The sequence below is a fragment of the Eulemur rufifrons genome, chromosome 9 (assembly GCF_041146395.1).
Source record: "Eulemur rufifrons isolate Redbay chromosome 9, OSU_ERuf_1, whole genome shotgun sequence".
In the NCBI taxonomy this organism is placed as follows: Eukaryota; Metazoa; Chordata; class Mammalia; order Primates; family Lemuridae; genus Eulemur; species Eulemur rufifrons.
The window spans coordinates 15734481-15754798 of record NC_090991.1 but is presented as its reverse complement, the minus strand read 5'-3'; the positions used below and the strand labels follow the sequence as shown (position 1 = coordinate 15754798).

The 20318-nt window shown below is 43.4% G+C and overlaps 1 protein-coding gene across 3 annotated transcripts in view; it reads left to right on the top strand.

Moving 5' to 3' along the window:
* Positions 1-20318, top strand: part of VPS53 (VPS53 subunit of GARP complex) — a 137544-nt gene that overhangs the window by 102798 nt on the left and 14428 nt on the right. For 2 of the 3 annotated variants that reach the window (XM_069483507.1, XM_069483506.1), the window contains 2 exons: positions 11299-11447; positions 15812-15890. In XM_069483507.1, coding sequence (XP_069339608.1) covers positions 11299-11447; positions 15812-15890 — 228 coding nt within the window. Of the gene's footprint in view, positions 1-11298; positions 11448-15811; positions 15891-20318 lie in introns of those variants that run through there. The other variant, XM_069483508.1, reaches the window with a different exon arrangement.

Sequence of the window (20318 nt, the reverse complement as noted above, 5' to 3'; positions counted from 1 at the left end):
AGTTGAACAGTTCAATTCCGACTCTCCTCAGCACAGTGCTGGGAGTTGCAAGGCTCGGAAAGGTGTAGACCTTTATGCCAACGTGTTTAGATTCCAGTAGGTGAGGGGCAAGAGATGTGTGAGATAAGAGGAATGCCCAGATACCTGTAATGTAAGGTATGAGGAAATCAGTACCATAAGAAAAGTATAAAATACACCCTCTTTAAAAGAGGAGAGAGTTTATATCGGGGGGGGGAGGGGGGCAGGGAAAGCCTTCATAAGGAAATGGCATTTGAAATAGACCAGGGCAAAGTTTTAAATGACTTTGTGATTGAGAGGGCATTTCAAACGGTGACAATGTGAGCAAAGGTTTGTGAAGTTAGGGAAAGCTCAGAGTTACGTTGAAATCGCCAATCCCATTGAACATCTTAGGAATTCCACAGGGTGCTGCACTTGGACTGACATAGTCAAGATTGGAAACAAGATGAGAATAACCAATGCTTTAAATAAATGTATTTTATACATGATGAGAAGAATGAGTGTTGGGCTTGACAAGAGGGATTGAGCCAGGCAACTTGGTTATGTAATTCTCCTGGGAGGAGACCCCATTCTTATTGGAAGTACCCAATGGCCTCCTCCTTGGTTGGCATAGGGCTTTCATAATTGTCCCTTCACTGTGTTGCTAGCTGAGTTTCTAGCACACCATATACTCCAGCCTTGGAATCATTTTCACTTCCCTGGATGTACATTGCTGTTTTGTGTTTTCCACGCCTTTTCTCATTTTATTCTTTGTTCCCACTATTGTCTACCCAATGAGCATATCCTTTAAGATCCAGTTCAGGCTGGGCACGGTGGCTCACGCCTGTAATCCTAGCACTCTGGGAGGCTGAGGCAGGAGGATTGCTTGAGCTCACGAATTTGAGACCAGCCTGAGCAAGAGACACCCTGTCTCTACTAAAAATAGAAAAAATTAGCCAAGCGTGGTGGCATGTGCCTGCAGTCCCAGCTACTTGGGAAGCTAAGGCAGGAGGATCGCTTGAACCCAGGAGTTTGCAGTTGCTGTGAGCTAGGCTGACACTATGGCACTCTAGCCTGGGTGACAGAGCGAGACTCTATCTCCTAAAAAAAAAAAAAAAAGATCCAGTTCAAATGTCTGCTCCCCTTTTTAAAAATTGAGGTATAATTTACATACCACAAAATTCACCCTTTCTAAGTGTACAGTTTAGTGTTTTTTATTGTATTCACAAAGTTGTGCAGCCACCACCACAATCTAATTCCAGAACATCTTTATTACCCCAAAAAGAAATTCTGTACCGATTAGCAATCTTTCTCCCCTAACAACCATTAATCTACTTGCTGGCTCTATGGATTTGCCTATTCTGGGCATTCACAAAAATAAAATCACAAATATGTGGCCTTTAGGGCCTGGCTTCCTTCACTTAGCGTAGTATTTTCAAGGTTCATCCATGTATGTCATGTATCAGTACTTCATCACTGTTTATGGCTGGATAATATTCCATTATATGGATATACCACATTTTGTTTATCCATTCATCAGTTGATGGATGTTTGAGCTATTTCCACTTTTTAACTATTTTGAATAATGCTGTATACATTTGTGTACAATTTTTGTGTGGACATGTGCTTTCAGTTCTCTTCAATATATACCAAGGAATGAGACTGCTGAGTCATGTGGTAACTTTATATTTCACATTTTGAGGAAATGCCAAACTGTTTTCCAGAGTGACTGTGCCATTCATTTTACATTCTCACCAGCAAAGTATGAGAGTTCTAATTTCTCCACATCTTCACCAACACGTATTTTCCTTTTTTAAAAATTGTAGCCACTCTTCTGAGAATGAAGTAGTATCTCATTATGGTTTCAGTTTGCATTTCCCTGATGACTAAGATTTTCATCTTCTTTTCATGTGTTTATTGGCAATTTGTATATCTTCTTTGAAGAAATGTCAATTAAATTATTTGCCTATTTTAAAATTGGGTTATTTGCCTTTTTGTTGTTGAGTTGTAAAAGTTCTTTTCATAGTATGGATACTAGACTCCTTACCAGGTATGCGATTTGCAAATATTTTTTGTGAGTTGTCTTTTCACTTTCTTGATAATGTCCTTTGATTTTCTGTACTCGGATTTATCGTTGTTGTTGTTGTTGTTGTTGTGGTTGCTTGTGCTTTTGGTGTCATGTCTGAGACACCTTACCTAGTCCAAAATCACAAAGATTTACTCTGTGCTTTCTGCTAAGAGTTTTATAGTTTTAGCTCTTGCATTTAAATCATCAGTCCATTTTGAATTAATTTTGTATATGGTGTGAGGTAAGGATTCAACTCCATTCTTTTGCATGTAGATATTCAGCTTCCCCAGCACCATTTGTTAAAAAGACTATTCTTTTCCCACTGGATGGGCTGGATACCCTTGCCAAAAATCAGTTAACCATTGATGTATGGGTTTATTTCTGGACTCTCACTCTATTCCATTGATCTGTATGTCTGTCCTTAGGCCAGTACCACACTGTTTTGATTATTGTAGCTTTGTAATAATCTTTGAAATGAGGAAGAATGAGTCTTCCAACTTTATTCTTTTTCAACATTGCTTTGGCTATTCTGGGTCCCTTGCAATGTCACCATTTCTTCCCTCAGCCAGAGCAGTCCTCTTTCTCCCTCAAAACACCATAGTACCAGGCCGGGCATTGTGGCTCATGTCTGTAATCGTAGCACTATGGGAGCCTGAGGCAGGAGGATTGCTTGAGATTAGGAGTTCAAGACCAGCCTGAGCAAAAGTGAGACCCTGTCTCTACCAAAAATAGAAAAAAATTATCCAGGCCTGGGGTGGCACACGCCTATAGCCCCAGCTTACTTGAGAGGCTGAGGCAGGAGGATTGCTTGAGCCCAGGAGTTTGAGGTTGCTGTGAGCTGTGATGACACCACTGCACTCTACCCGGGGCAACAGAGTAAGACTCAGTCTCAACAACAACAACAACAGAAAAAAAAACCCCACCACAGTACCTAGACTACCTCTCTACTTTGTTAACAATTATTTTTATATCTTTGTCTTCCCTGTTAAACTTTGAACAACTTGAGGACTGTGTCCTACTCATTTTTCAATGTCCATAGCATAGCAAAGTACTTGCTAAATAGTAGTACTCCCTGAATGACTTGGAAGGTAAAAAAGGCAGGAAGAAAAAGAACTAAAGGATTGAAGACCCCCATTTGACCAAAGAATGGTAAAGAAAAAAAAAAAAAACAGAAAATAAAGTGGGGCATAGATAACACTAGCAGTTAGGGCTGGGTGGAGCTGGTAGACAAAAGAGTAAGAAACTTGGACATCTTTGTAGGAGATGGTGGGGTCAAAGAATCCCTCAATCTTTAAAAACATAGCAAGTGCTATTGAGGACGATGCAGTGCTCCTCCGTGGTACTTAATAGCAGGGCTTCTTATGTCAGCAAGTAGTATCCTGGAGCTGACTGGAGAAAGGTCAGAATTAAGGAATGCCCACACCCAGCTATTAGCTCCCGTGGGTGTGGACAAGAGCCCCGCTGCTAGACAAGGAGAGAAAAATACAGAGGGGCAAAGTTTGATAAAAAACATATACAGGAACAACCTTAAACAGGCCAGGCCCAAGTAGAGGAAGCAAAATATGATGAAAGTTTAGTGGTCCATCTGAAACTGCAACTTTGAGATTACAGTGATGTTGCTGATAAGTTATGTCAGAATTGCCTTTCAGACCACTTTCCCTTCCCCTATTGCATTATTTGCTTTTTTCTTTCTTTCTTTTTTTTTTTAGAGGTAGGGACTCACTCTGTTGCCCAGGCTAGAGTGCAGTGGTGCAATCATAGCTCACTGCAGACTCGAACTCCTGGGCTCAAGCAGTCTTCCTGCCTCTGCCTCCTGAGTAACTGGGACTACAGGCACACACCACCATGCCTGGATTTTCTTTTTTTTTTTTTTTTTTTGTAGAGACAGGGTCTCACTGTGTTGCCCAGGCTAGTCTTGAACTCCTGGCCTCAAGCGATCCTCCTGTCTCAGCCTCCCAAAGTGCTGGGATTACACACCATGAGCCACCATGCCTGGGCTCATATTGCATTATTTTCTTAGATGAGCTCTGTAAAATGATAAGGAGTTACTACTTATTGAGCACTTACCAAGAATCAGGCCCCTAAATGCATTATCTTATTTAATTCTAACAATAAATTCATGAGGTAGCTCTATTATTTCCCCCCTTTCACAAATAAGCTGAAACACAGAGACGTTAAATCACTTGTTCAGGATCTCAGCTAGCATGTGGCAGAGCCAGGATCCTGACTCCTGTCTCTCTCTCTGCAGTCTTGTACCACACCATACACAGAAAGAGAGAGAGAGAGAGAGAGAGAGAGCGCGCGCGCGCGCGCGCGAGCGAGCATGCGCGCCTTTTTGGCAAATGTGGCAACTGAGGCAAAATCAGCTTAAGTGACTTGCCTGAAAGCAGAAGAGCAGCAAGTCAGTGTGTGCCCAGTACTGCTAGGTTCACGTGGGTCTTCATGCTGGCTTGACCATGAGCTCCTCCAGCACTCGCAGTCATCCTGTTGGAGATCAGTCTTCAGCTGTTGGTGCTCTGACACCATGACTTTCCTACAGGGGAGGAAATGTGTTGAGCAGCCAACCTAAGCATTCCAGTCTGCTTTGTATATTCTTCTCTGAAAACTAATGAATTGTCCTTCTGGTATGTCTGTTTGTTTGTTTGTTTCTATTTCATATTCTGCCCAAAGCCATGTAGCTTACAGTAGTGAAGCCAGCAGTAAAACCAACTCTCTTGATTCTTAAAAAGTTAATGTGGAGTGTTTTGGTGGAAATATGAAGAGTTCTATCTTTTAGATGTAAATTCTGCAAATCCTTAGGATTTAGTATGTCTGATTATGGCCTTACAGTAGGATTAAAAGAAATCTACGGCCTCCTGAACAGGGACTGCTGGTCCCATGGAACCCTCCTCACTATGTCCTTTTTCCTAAGGCCGCTCACGTCACTAGGTTGAAAGAATCTAAGTCTCTGCCCCAAATCAAACACACTTAGCTTTTTGCCCATTAATGGTAGTTTTAGGAAGAAACTGAATAAATTACATTTCCTTACAGTCTGGCGTGCAGTTTCTATTAGGTTTTAGGATTATGAGCATGTACTAATTTAGGAGGCTGCATTACTCTCCCCCAAAGACATTTTGAAATAGTTAGAACAGTCCTCAAATCTGTTCTCATTTGCCTCAGTCATGAAAATGCAGATCTATTTCAGAAAGCCCACAGAACACCAGGGTTAAGAAATCCTCAAGTTTACTTTCCACTTATAACCAAAACACATCTTTCTTTTTTCATAAAAGGATTTTTTATTAATGATAAAAGCAAACCACCTCCATTATAGAAAATACAGACTTTTTTAAAAGAAAAAAATATAAATCATCCATAATTTCAATTAACAGATATATTTCTTTCAGTCCTTTTTAAAATGCTGATATATTTGCAAATAAAAATAAGTTTATAATTTACACACTGTCTGACAAAATGTTTTCCTCACATAGCAGGTTTTAATAGTTTTCTGTATCATTTAATCTAGGGCTACAGTGTTTTTAGTGATTGCATTGTATTCCATAAAACAAAGTGTTCATTGTTAAAATTATAACAATAGCTAACATTTGCCATGGAATTAATATGTGTGAGGCACTATGTTAATAGCATTCCCTATATTATCTCTCAATAATAGGTTATAGATATTATCATCATCCCAGTTTTATAGATGAGAAAACTGAGGCTCAGAGAGGTTAGGTAACTTGCCCAAGTCACACACTTAGAAGGCTGCACAGTGTTAGAACTCAGACTGGCTGACTCCATATTTCGTCATCTTAAGTGCTATAATCTACTGCTTCCCTTAAAAAGCATTTAATCCATTCACTTTTGATGTCTATTTAGGTTATTTCCAGTTTTTTTGAGGGGGAAGCTTTTATTACATTTTCTTTCCCTTTCTTCTCTTTTCCACTTGTCTTTATTTTTTCTTCTTTTCTTTTTTAAATTCTACAAAGGAAATGCAAGGTAAGTCCCTCAGCCACCCACTTCCTCTCCCACAAGCAGCCCTATTTCCGGTTTTTAACATTTATAAATAGTCTGGCAGTGGGCAGCCCCTTGTATGTGTGTATTTTTATTTTCTGAACATTCATTACTATTAACTTTAGATTAGTTGCCTTAAGGGAAATTGCAGAGATCAAAGCCTATGTAAATGCCAAGATTTTTGATAGATATTTTCAAATTAGTTGTAAGAAAGGTTATATGGGCCGGGCGTGGTGGCTCACGCCTGTAATCCTAGCACTCTGGGAGGCCGAGGCGGGAGGATCGCTCAAGGTCAGGAGTTTGAGACCAGCCTGAGCAAGACGAGACCCCGTCTCTACTAAAAATAGAAAGAAATTATATGGACAACTAAAAATATATACAGAAAAAATTAGCCGAGCATGGTGGCGCATGCCTGTAGTCCCAGCTACTCGGGAGGCTGAGGCAGGAGGATTGCTTGAGCCCAGGAGTTTGAGGTTGCTGTGAGCTGGGCTGACACCACAGCACTCTAGCCCAGGCAACAGAGCGAGACTCTGTCTAAAAAAAAAAAAAAAAAAAAAGGAAAGGTTATATGAATTCAGCTTCCCATTGGCTCAGCAGTGAATGGGAAATAGATAGATAGATAGATATCTTGCATAGATATGTATGTATGTATCTGTATCTTACATATGTATCTATCTATCTATCTTCAACTCTTTGTTATTCTGCTTTCTATTTTGGATCATCTTGATTTTCCCCTTGGAGTGAAGGAACATGTGTCCCTGAGCAAAAAAGTGAGAGGAGGCTTTTCTTCCTCCTCTGCAGCACCATCACCACTGCTGAATCATCCATATGTCTATAACCTCATTCTAGACAAACACTTTGCTTGTCCCAGTTGCCCCAGCTAATTTCAAGTTCATTTACGGTGGTAACTCTTCTTTTGTAAAGTAACATGATGAAATGGAAAGGACATGCACTTTGGAGTTAAACAAACCAATGTCTAGATTTCAGTCCTGCTAGTTACACTTCATTAGGTGGGTCCCTCACTGTCTTCAAGCCTGTCTCATCATCTGTAAAGCAGGAGTATTAATAATAATACCTCCTTCACTGCAACATTGTAAGCAGTAAGGTCATGTGAAAATGTCAGTCACAGTGCCTGGTGCATAGTAGGCGCTTGATAAATGTTCCTTCTCCCTCTTTGTTCCCCACACAATGCTTGGTCCAGTACTGTGCATGCAGTACCTGGAAATACAACAGATGCTTGTAGGAGTAAAAGTAGCCCAGACAAGCATTAGAATGAGTGAGAGAGTCAGTTTGTACATGCATGCCTGAGAAAACTCCACTGCTTGGGGCCAACAGCAGCCTAAACCATAACACTAGATTCCAGTTGCCTATCCCGGAGTCGGAATGTCTGAGTCTATGCTATGCATCTTTCTAATCCAGTGATCAAAATGAATAGCTTGGAATTTTAGTTTTCCGTTGAGGAAAATTAGTTTCTCGGGAGACCTCTTTCCAGGCTTCTTATAAATAGGAAAAAACAAGTTCCGTAGCAAGATCGTGTGGAGCTCTGTTCTGTGATCAACGAACTGGTTGGAATTCTCTGCGACAGTGGGCTCTTTCTGGGAAGAGTGATGTCCTCCCAGCCTTCCCTGTGAAGTGACAGCACAGACCACGCACTCCCTCCTCAGGCAGCAGAAGCAGAGCCCTGGGGATGCTCTGGGCCCCACAGTCTCTCCTTGTGGGTAAATGTGAGGTCCCTGAGGCTCTGATCATTATTATCTTCATACTGTCATTTCTTTGCTCTTTCTGTCAACCCTGCGTCTTAGTTACTACTCGTTTGCAAACTATTTCTTATTATTTATACAGTACCAGTTACACACTATCCGGTATTCAACCCCACCCCCACCACCCCAAAACAAAAAGCACAAAAGGAAAAACTTGTCAGTATAGAGCAGTGACTTCTCAATGTCAAATGCAAACCTTACCTAGAAAAGTTGAAGTCTTATTTCTTCTGATGACTTTTCATTATGTTTGTTCTTCCCATGCAAGCTACCATTCATTTCCTTTTTTCAAAGAGACCTGTGCTTGATCACTGTATATTTCATTACCTTCTCCTTGAAAAACAGGGCTTACCTTGAACTAAGGCCCAGTTAAGTGCTTTTGTGCTTTTCTCTTCTTTTTGACAAATGTCTAGCAAGCAGCCTGGTGTAGTGCTCAGACTTTAGACCTGGCTGTCCCAACTCTGTCATTTACCAACTGTGTAACTTTGGGCAAGTCCCCTAATCTCTTTGAGCTTTTTGAGTTTCCTCATCCACAAGATTGTTGTGAAAACTAAATGAGATCATGTATGAATTGTAAATGAGATGGCCTATGTATAGGGCCAGGCAAGGCGACCTGCGCGTGGTAGGTCCCAGATAGGTATCTTGTGCAATCCAGGTTACAGCTCAGACCTTCCATCGTCCAGGCTAGATGATGGCAAGCATCGGCCACCTGAGCCGATCGATGACGGGTCAGAGTCACTGCTAACTCTATCTTGCACATTTTTCAAAAATAGTAGAAGCAATGTCAACTTTCGTTGTTTTCAGTACTTTAAATCATTTTCTGCCTTCATTAAGCTGACTTAAATTTAAAATCATGAATCCACTTGGCCTTTGCTAATACTTCTTTTAACTTGACCAGTGGAATCATAGCTGGCTAAGGTAGCAAAGCAAATCAGATCTCTTCCCATATATTCCAAACGTGGCCAGTGGTTATCAAGAGGGGCAAGAAATCCGTACAGACTATCCAGCAGAAGCTTGAAGAAACTCCTCGCCTCGTGCTCGGTCTTGCTTCAGAGTTGCTTCGTAACTAGCAACAGGGCATGTCACCACCTCCTTTTATGGTCTTCTGTTGATGGAGAACTGTGATGTTTAGATAATCGCTTATAAACTGTTTTGAGATTTTGAAATATACAATGCTGCCAACTGGAAAACTATAGTCATTACTGTGGAAAAGCTTCATGTTGATTGGCAGTGGAGACATCAAGCCCGGCACAGTTCACTGTGTTTAACCAGAGCATTCTGCTCCAAGTCTTGCTGCAGAGCTGGAGAAAGGAAGATGACTTAAAAGCACCTGTCAATTTTGGCCTCACCCTATAAGCTCATTTAAAATCACCAAGGAAGGCCAGGCGCCGTGGCTCACACCTGTAATCCCAGCACTTTGGGAGGCCAAGGAGGGTGGATCGCTTGAGGTCAAGAGTGTGAGACCAGCCTGGACAATGTAGGAAGATCCCGACTGTACAAAAAATTTAAAAATTAGCATTTGTTATGGTGGTGCTCGCCTGTAGTCCCAGCTACTCAGGGGGCTGCAGTAGGAGGATCACTCAAGCCCAGGAGCTTGAGGTTACAGTGAGCTATGATTGCACCACTGCATTCCAACCTGGACAACAGAGCAAGACCCTGTGAAACAAACAAATAACTAAAATCACCTAGGGTGCTCATGTTTGGATGGCTCAAATCTTTAAAATCAGATGGAAAAAGAAGCATCTTGAATAAGGTAAAAGATAATGAGGAAAGCGTTGCACATATCCAAAGCATTAGAATATAAAGTCAGTTCGTATTAGACCTTTCTACTGTTTGTCCATTGTTTGTTTCTATTTTGTCCCAGTAAAAAAAAAATAGAGACCTTTTCCTATCTGAAGGCTTGCGTGAGACTCGTTATGCCTCGAGACCTCAGTTTTCTTATTTATGAAATGAAGATGGAGGTCCCTTCCTGCTTTTCTGTGGTCCTGCGCTTACATATCACTAAAGCTTTTAGAATACAAATATCTGGTGATTTGTAGAAACATTAGGACAAAAACATAGAGTCATCTGAGCTTCCCAGGGCTGGGGAATCATCCATGTACAATATGATTCTTTTAAACAAGTTCTCTCAGTATTAAATTTTTCCTTTCCCCAAGAGCTCTGTAAAAATAGTGTTTTCTTGCCAGAGACATCAAGGCCTCAGAACTACTGACCTCCTTCTGTGAACATATTATATGGTTTGTGTTTGGCTTGGGATCTTTTTTACAGACCGTCCAGCTCCACTCAGAGAGGCTGACTCAGCAGAACTCCTCCAGCACCTTCCAGCCCTTCCCAGGGTTAGAGCGCCCCTCCCCTGCCAGTCCAGGAAGGCTGGGGCTGGGACTGGCCCTGTTCCCCTGTGGGTTCCCATGGGGGAAAGGACACTGCAGCATGGCTTCTTTCTGTTCTCCAGGGTCCAGTACTGCTAAGTGCCACTTATTCCAAGAAGTCCAGCCAGTTTCCTATAGATGTTTTCCAGAGCATGTCCCTAGTTTTCATCAGGGTGTTGGAGCTCAAGCTAAAGGGGTCTCTGATTTTTATTCACGGCCTGGTCAGGGACCACATTGGTGCTCTCAGTGATGTCCGTCTCCCCCTGTGCCTGTCACCCAACAGTCCCTGTGCCTCTCTCCTGTGCTGGCCACCACATCACCATCTTACCCTCTGGTCTGCCCGTAGAGTTTGCCAGAGATCCTCTTTCCCTTCCCTTTATTGAAATCCCAACATAATCCCAAAGGTTTTGGAGGGTAAGAGTCTACATGCACGCCTTTTTAAATGTTTTGTTACAGAAAATTCCAAGTATATCCTAAGTAGAGAAAACAGTATGGTGGACCCCATGTACCTGTCACCCAGCTTATTGATCTTGTTTCACTGACACCCTCCTCCACTCCCCCCAACCCTAGATTATTTTGAAGCAAATCTCACACGTCATACCATTTCTACTTTGCTTTTTAAAGAATCCCAGACTCCTCCCAATTTATTTAAGAGAAAGGTGTATGTTAATTCTCCTCCAGCTTTCATTTCATTTAGCCCAGCCACCTCGCGGATCTCCCAAGCTCCCCATCTGCTTGGAAGTAGACGTCCCTCCTCTGTTCTGCAGTCCTCTGCTAGTGGGACAGCTGACAGAAGAATAGGATCCTTGTTCATCTGCCGGGCGAGGGTTCCCCTACAAGATGGCAGCTTAGCTGGGAAAGGAAGGCATGATGGGGACAGGTAGGAAAAGGAAAGGGCCTAGGTTACACTTCACTGTCAAGAATAAGGTGGGCGCACTTGTTTTTATTCATGGTCAGCCACCACAGAGTGAATAAGACAAATTCCCTAAGACAGAAGGGACCAATTCCTGTGATACCAAGCTATGACCTGATTCCCACTCCAACCTGCCCCTTCCCAAAAACAGGTGACAGTGTTCTCCCACAAAGGATCTAAAGCCTTGTCCTATTTCCATTCCAGATGCAGTGGCAGAACGTGGAGCATGTTGGTGACCAGAGCCCCTACGTCACCTCTGTCATTCTTCACATTAAACAGAACGTCCCCATCATCCGTGACAACCTGGCCTCTACACGGAAATACTTCACTCAGTTCTGCATTAAATTTGCAAAGTAAGTCCTGGAGCATTCCTTATCACTGAGTTGTTGTTTTGTTTTTTGTTTGTTTTTTTTTAATAGACTTTATTTTTTAGAGCAGTTTTAGGTTCACAGCCAAATTGAGCAGAAGGCACATAGATATCCCATATACACCTGTCCCCCTACACACATAGTTTTACCGTTGTCAACACCCCCCGCCAGAGTGGTACTTTTGTTACAGTTGATAAACCTGCATTGACACGTCATTAATCCCCCAGTCACCATTTACAGTGAGGCTCATGCTTGATGTCATACGATCTATGGGTTTGGACAGATGTATAACGACATGTGTCTACCATTTTAGTTTCATACTCAGCTGGGTTATTTTTAATGCCATACCTTCCCTCAGCATGCTCACAATTCAGATGTCCCCACCTTCCAGCTGGGGCTCATTCTGGTGCCTGCAGGCAAACTAATTTTAATTTGTACCCAAAAGAAGTATAATAATAAAACTAAATCTGCTCGTTGAAGTCGTAGATAACAGTAACAGCAGTATAATCATCGGCTGTGTCAAGGCAAACAAAAATGAGTAGGGGGGTCCTGTCATTTTGAATTATGTGGACCTAACTGCCGCTTGCCCAGGTTTGGATAATTAGAATTATTTTTCAGTGATTTAATATATGCGCGTTGTCTCTGACTTGATTATGAGCTTTTTAAGGGTAGGACCCATCAGTTCTGTCTCTTCTGAGCCTTCTCTTCCTCCTTCCTCATAGTACATATTATGTGGCTGCTAGAATTTATCCACTTGTGGTCATTCTTGGGCCCAGGGAAGGTACTAGAAATTGGGCTGAGCAAGTCAGGGAGGGCCACGGCCACAGGAGATGGAGTCACACTGGACTGCATGTCTGCCTGCCACATCCTGGTGTGTGGCCATGTCTGGCTTGCGTTTTGAAGCAAGGAAATAGTTTTGATCCTTTGCCAGTCAGCATCTGGCTGTAGCACCAGTTCCCGTGAGACCAGGCGATGGCGAGGGTGAGTGTCTCCTCTGACCAATTATCAAATGAGCATTTTGGCAACCGAAGGGCTTCGGGAAGGTCAGCCCAGTCCAAGCTACTGTATTTGGGTTATTCTCCTCCAGGTCCCAAATGGTGATTCAGGACTCCAAGTTTCTGTCTTCCCCAAATCCCTCCCAGTTTGTATTCAATTAGGGCTTTCCCTTTCCCTCACAAATAAATCCCTAAGGAGCAACAATTATGCAGTGGCTTTCAACGTTTGCTTTAGTTTCTAGTTTGTCAAGAAAGGATAGAGTGGACCCTCCAGGGAGGCATTAATGTTCGCAGCACGACAGATGGACCAGGAGTTGAAACTCCCTTCACTCTCCGGGTGCTCCTTACTGTGTGTTGAAAGCGTTGCTGATAAATCACATGGTGACACTCCCCATAATGGCTGGTGGAAGTCGTGTCTCTGTAAAAATTTACTGTGACTGAAAATCTCCAGTGTGGTTGCACAGGGGTCTGACTGAGCTTACGCTAAAGTGAATAAGAAGTCCACTGACTTAGCTCGTCCCAGCATCAGCCTCACATTCTCACACAGCCCTCAGGGCCCTTTAATTTTATTACCAAGCCCATATTGAGTGATCTGGGACTAGGATGCCCATCTTTCACATCTGGAAAAGCTCAACCTGTGATCCAGAGAGTAGTTTTCTGTTTTAATCCATGGTACCCTCTCATCCTTGTGAAATCCCAGCCTAAGGCTAGAAACCTCAGAGGGGGGGGGTTGTGAAGAGTCCCTTCCCCAGCCAAGGGCAATAGCCACCACCCTGCTGATGGCCTGGAGAAGCCCTTGGCAGTTAGCCAGCATATCATGGGGACTTCTCCCCCAAAGACGTGCATCTGGTCCCTATATCTTCCTGTCCAGGCTAGCACATAGAGCCAGTTCAAGGGCACACCAAACCTTACTCCAGTGTGAAGTAGCTCAGGGTACAAACTGTGTGCAGCTACAATTAGTCTTGAGTTCAGTCTCACACCACTTGTTTGGCCCTGGTTTACAGCACTGAAGAATCCCTTCCAAATAGTCCCTTGTTTGCCCTTCCTGCTGATCAGCAGACTGATCTCTGGACCTGAAGCTCCTTTCCTTCCCCACCACTGCCCAGCCATAGATATTTCCTTTGCCCTCCATTTGGTGTCTGAAGCAAGAGCAGCCTTTCCTGTTGAGACATAAAGATCCACCTCGGTCGAAACTGCAGTTTGAACCACAATGACTTCCCGCATCCACTAAGCTGACTCTCTTCCATTCAGTAATGGAGATTATAAGACAAATCTATGAACAGTGGTTGGGTGGATAGAATGACATGTAAACTTCTGGCTAAAGTGCTGGTACCAAGCTGACATTCAAAAAGTGATAGCTGCTACTATGAATATTATTAAAACATTTATTATTTATTCAACATGTGTTCACTCGAGGACCTCCTGTGTCCCATACACAAGAGTTAAGTGCTTTAGCTTAATAGACACGGCCCAGCCTTCAATTGCCCTAACAGTCAAGTGAAGAGAAATAGACACGTGCAATAAGTATAATAAAGTGGGTTAGATGTTAGGAGAGGCCTGTGGACGCCGTGTAGGGTGTGGTGGAGGTGGCTGAGGAAAGGCTTCCTAGAAGAGGAACAGGGTCCGAGAGATGTGTGTGTGACCCACAAGGCCCTAGGAAAGGGCACTGCAGGCAGAGGGAGCAGTGTAAGGAAAGCACAGAGGCAGAATCCTGGGGTCTGCAGGCATCCCCGCCGGGTTGAAGCACAGGGTGCCGAGGCGTCGTATGTTGAGGCTGAAGACAGAAAATTGAGAATCAAGGAGGCCATCCAGTCCCCTTATGGCTGTCTGCAGCCATTGTGAGGATTCTAGTCAGGGAAGGGACTTGATCAGGTTTGCATTTGAAATAAATGCCCTTGGCACCAGCTGGGTTAGAAGGGGGTGAGGCTGAAGGTAGGGAGAGCAGTTAGGAAATGCTTGGAAGAGTTCATGGGGGAACCAATGAGGGCAACAGCAGTGGGGACCATCGGGCCCGGTGGATGTGGGGGTTCAGGAAAAGAGTTGGTGACTGATTGGATTTGGGGATTGAAGGCGAGGGAGCAGCCTTGGGTAGATGAGACCCAGTCCACTGACCTGGATTCCAGGTGGGGCTGAGCTTGGCTGTGCTGGGTTCAGGTGCCAGCAGCCATTCCATTAAGATGTCCAGTGAGTCATTAGGTATTACTGGGCACAAGTGTACGGTGTACAGTGGGCACCAGGAAACGATACTGAGAGATTGAAGAAGATGGAGGTTACCAGCCTGGGAGCAGCATTTGAAGAGTGAGAAGAGAGGTGCTGGGCAGCCTTGATCTAAACCTACAAATCCTGCTTCATTTCATCATCTCTCCATGGGTCATGGGCCCTCGTGACACACCTGGTCAGCTCACTCTGATCTTGCGTTGATTATAGGTGTTCCCAGTTTCTACGCCTGGGTTCTACACCAGCACAACCCAGCTGTCTTAGCTCAGGCCTCTGCAGTTTGTTTTTTTTTCTAAAAAGCCTTCCTGACCTATTCCAATTTCACTCCCTTTCCCCTAGACCAGCGTCATCAGCCCATGTGATCCAGGTTATGCTTCAGTCTCCAGTAAATTTTTAGAGGATCATGTATTTTGTTTCTTGATCTGACAGTTACTCCCTTAGCAATTATTTCCTGTTTTTGCATTTATGACGCCATACCTACCTCCTGTATATTCTGTTCTGGTATCTGTTTGGATGTTTTCAGCTACTAGTAATAGAAGCCCTGACTTAAACTGTATGTGAACTTTTTATTTCATATAACTGGAAATCCAGAGGTAGGACAGATCTGAAAATGGTTGATTGGGTGGTTCAGTGATGTCATTGAGACCCATATTATTTACCCTGCTGTCCTTGGGGCTGGCTTTATCCTCAGAATGGTGATCGTATGGCAGCTCTAGATCTTATATCCAAATGCAGCAATCCCCTAAAAAAGGAAGGAGAGAGAGTCTTGCCCCAGCCTCGCAATGAAAGTTCTCTCCTCCAGTCTGATTGGGCCAGCTTAGATCCTGTCCGCCTCCCAAGACCAACAGCAGTCACCGAGGGAATGCCATGCTCTGACTGGCTGATAGTAGTTAGAATTTATCTCTGTAGTTCCGGATGGGATCAGCTTTTCCTTGGCATATCAAGGCTCGTATACCTAAACAAAACCAATGCTTCGGTTGGAAGGAAAAAGAAGTCAATGGATGCTGGTGGACGACAGTAGTGTCTGCCTTGTTCTCAGTTTTCTTATGGAAATAAGTGGAACCGTAAAAAAAAGTTTCTTCAGTTCTTTACAGAAGAGAGAATAAGCCTAATTTGTCACTTCTTTTTTATCCACAGCTCCTTCATTCCCAAATTCATCACTCACCTCTTCAAGTGCAAGCCAATTAGCATGGTGGGAGCCGAACAGGTGAGATGAAATTAGCATAGAGCTCTGGCCTTACAGCTTTTGTCATAGATCAGACACATACTTCTAGTACGGATCTACTTTGGATAGTGCTGATGACCTGGCAACTTTCTTCATTCATTCATCTGTTTATTTTTAAAAATTTTATTTGAACACCTGCTAAGTACATGTGTTGTTCTGGGTGCAGGGTCTACCACAGTGAACACGACAGAATAGGTTTCTCCTGCATGATGCTCACACTCCAGGAGACAGAGACAGATACCACACAAGCTAACAAATCAGTTAGTAGACGATTTCAGCTTCAGATAAGCAGGCTGAAGGTTGGAAAGATAGGTCTCAGGTGCATGAGGGAGTCACGGCTTTAGACTGGACGGTCAGAGAAGGCTTCTCCGAGAGCTGGAGCTTGAGAGGACCAGGAGGAAATGTTCCAGGCAAAGGAGGCAGCAAAGGCTCTGATGACCTCGAATCCCATAATGGCTGGGGCAGAGACCACGTAAGAGCAAGCAAGGAAAGGCTTATGTGCTGGGTACTGACAATCTCTGTTCACCTCACCCAGGGAGCCTTGTGGATTAGTCCCACTCTGTTCACTGGAATTCTGTGCTTCGGGACATCCCCTCATAGTGTGTGTCACCTTAGGACTGAAGCAAAGTTGTCTTTTTTCAGCTACTACCAATTCAGACTATCTGAAATTTGAGCAGTTTGAGTTCAGAGAGCAGTTTAAACTACTTTAAAAAGAAGCAAACAGTAATAGTCAGCCCCTAATTCTTTCAGAATACCAACTTTGATGCAGACAATTCATATGCCCATCAAAAATGATTCTCAAATATTCATTAAAATAAATCCTCTCTAGACCTCAGTCTGTCAATGCTTAGAAAACATGTTTCAGTTACTTTTTATATTTAAAAGAACTCAAACTACATTTTTAAGTAAGAAGATTATATAATTCAAGACATTTCCACAAATCTTGCTCTTCCACCAAATGAAAGAACTTGGTAGAGGTTCAGCTCTCTCCCAGCTCAGGGCCCTGCCCCGACGTTGGCCCCTCCTGTGCTGGTCTGAGTCACGCCTCAGCAAGGTGGCAACTTAGCATGTGCCACAGCGCATCGGGGGTCTCTCATGAAGAGTCACAGCAGAATATATAGTCATCCCTTGGTATCCATCTATTAATAGGTTCTAGGACCCCCTCGGATGCCAAAATCTACAAATACTCAAGTCCCTGATATAAAATAGTGTAGTATTTGCATATAACCTACACACATCCTCCCGTATACTTTAAATCATCTCTAAGTTACTTATAATGCCTAATACATATAAATGCTACATAAATAGTTATTAAACTGTATTGTTAAATAATGACAAGAAAAAACTCTGGTTCAGGCATGGTAGCTCACGCCTGTAATCCCAGCACTCTGGGAGGCCGAGGCGGGAGGATTGCTTGAGCTCAGCAGTTCGAGACCAGCCTGAGCAAGAGTGAGACCCCATGTCTACCAAAAAGAAAGGGGGAAAAACCCAGCTGGGTGTTGCAGCGGATGCCTTTAGTCCCAGCTACCCAGGAGGTTGACGCAGGAGGATCACTTGAGCCCAGGAGTTGGAGGCTGCAGTGAGCTACAATGACGCCACTGTACCCTACCCAGGGCAGCAGAGTGAGACTCTGTCTCAAAAATAACAAACAAGGCAGTTGAGCACCCCTCCTCACAACCCTCTACCCTTCATATTTAAAAAAAAGAAGAAAAGAAAAAAAAAAAAGGTCTATATATGTTCAGTACAGACACAATTTTTTCCCAAATAGTTTTGATCTGGGATTGATTGAATCCATGGATGTAGAACCCATAGATACATAGGGCCAGCTATGTAGTACCTGTGCATAGCAAGAGCTCTTGAATCTGGTAAGTGCAGTGTGTTTTTAATCCTTTTTGTGTAAGCAAGTGGCCTTCCTAAGATGTGAAAGGGCAGTATGGTCTGAGCATTAAGGTCATGGGCTCTGGAATCACAGAGCTGAATCCTGTCTCTGCAGCCTAGCAACTGTTTGTCCTTAGATAAGTTACTTAACCTCACTGTGCTTTAGGTTTCTTCGCCTGTAAAATGGGGATAATCACAGCTGTGAGGATAAAATAGGATAATGCACATAAAGCGCTTGGCACAAGTCTGGCTCACCGTAAGCCCTCAATACGTGGCAGCTCTTAGTAATTTTAAGCTTTTTAAGACCAGGGACATGACTTTGCTTCTGTTTCATTGCCCATCTTCCCTGATATCTCCCTGCACGCAGCCTGCACAGGGACATCTCATCAGGGCTTGCCGCTGGCTGGCTGACCAACCAGCTCTAGCCGGAGTCAAAAGTGTTCTCAGAACTTTCTGGGCGATTGTGTGGATTCAAACACCGACTGTCCCTGACTGTAGCATTTCAGTGTTTTGAAATTCTTGACCCTCGTATGTCATAAGCACAGAACTAATTCCCTCCACTGCAAACAGAATAATGCCCTAACTTGTTTCATTAGCACATGTTTACTGGGAATTCATTCTGTTCACCTCATTGTTGTGTGTAGTCAGAGAGGATGTGGAATGATTAAGATCTGTGTATCTGGGAGAAGCTACAGAGTTCTTAGTTACTATGTTTCTGGCTCCAGAAGGGATGAAGCCACTGGAACACAAAGTTGACTCATTGGGAACATGTTTTTCATGACTCTGCAGCTTTGCCCAGGCCTTGCTAACTGATTTACTGTCTAATAACCATGGCATTTTTATTTTGTCACATAAATCTAATGTCTTATCTATTTTCCTAAGATTCTCTCTTCTTTGAAAAGAGTATTAGACTAATCAGCTCAGACCCAAAACCAATACCTCCATAGAAATATGAATTTGACCAGTGTTAACTCCCACTTTGGGATGTGGATGAGAAAAGCATCTGCTGGAACTAGAGTTTTACTCAATCAGACCCCAGGCCTAGCCTGGAGAGAGTGTGGAGAGGGTAGAAACTCTGTAAAGTTTCTACAGGTTGACCACTCCTGTAAAGTGTGGTCTTTACAGGATTCTCACATGAAGCTCAGGTTTAGCTGGGTCCATGCTTGCCCTGAGCATATGGGCCTTGAAACCCAAACGTGTAGCTGCAGGCATGTTCACTCAGGCAGCAGAGCCATCGGAATCGAGAAGTTAACAAAGAGGTGTTCAGAGACTGAAACAGATTTTGCCTCAAGTCGTGGAGTGGCTGTAATCCAAGCTTTAACAAAAACTGTGAAATTCAAAGCTAAAATTTAGCCTAATCTCAGCTGTGTCTGCTTTGCCACAAAGGTGCTAGATCCTAAATTTAGGTTATGCTTTAATGCTTAGGCTGAAAATGGGAAAGGAGACATTTTCCTGCTCTTTCTTCTGTCCCTGATTACTATATAAAGTGAGTTATTTATCTTTGGGCCCCAGAGTCCTCTTGAGCAATTGCAAGGGCACAAGGAACTGAACCATACGGGTATTTATAATGCTTCTTGCCAGTTTGTAATTTTCAGAGAATCTTGTGGGATTTGCAGGGTCATTAATTAGTCTTATGGCTGTGGTTGTCTTATGAATGAGCGCACAGTAGAAATGGAATCCATTCGCCCAGACTTACCATAGAGAAAGCAGCAGTGTGGTATGGGGAAAAGGAGACTTGGGGTCCAGTCCCCACGCTGTCGTTAATGGTCTCTGTGGTCACAAACAGTTGCTTCCCTGCTCTGGGCTCAGTTTTCCTCATGTTTAAATAAGAGCACTGAGCCAGACACTCTCAAAAGCCCCGTCTAGAGCTGTTACATTGTGGAGTCTAAAATACTTTGAGCAGTACATTGCATGTCTATGAAGTTATTTTCTTTGCCTTTGTATTATTTTTATATACTATATTGACTTTTTAAAAATTGTGGTAAAATATACATAATGTAAAATTTACCATTTAGCCATTTTTAAGCGTACAATTCAGTGGCAGTAAGTACGAGCACACTGCTACACACTGCTATGCAACCACAGCACCATCACCTGCGGGCCCTTTTTTTTATTTTGAGATAAGGTCTTGATCTGTCACCCACATTAGAGTGCAGTGGTGTCATCATAGCTCACAGCAACCTCAAACTCCTGGGCTCAAGTGATCCTCCTGCCTCAGCCTCCTGAGTAGCTGGAACCACAGGCATTCGCCACCGCACCCAGCTAATTTCTTCTATTTTTAGTAGAGTCAGGGTCTCGCTCTTGCTTAGGCTGGTCTCAAACTCCTGACTTCAAGCAATCCCCCCACCTCAGCCTACTAGAGTGCTAGGGTTACAGGCATGAGCCACCACACCTGGCCAAATTTTTCTATTTTTTATAGAGACAAGTTATCACTCTTGGTCAGCCTAGTCTTGAACTCCTGACCTCAAGTGATCCTTCTGCCTCTGCCTCCCAGAGTGCTAGGATTACAGGCGTGAGCCACCATGGAAGGTCTCCAGACCT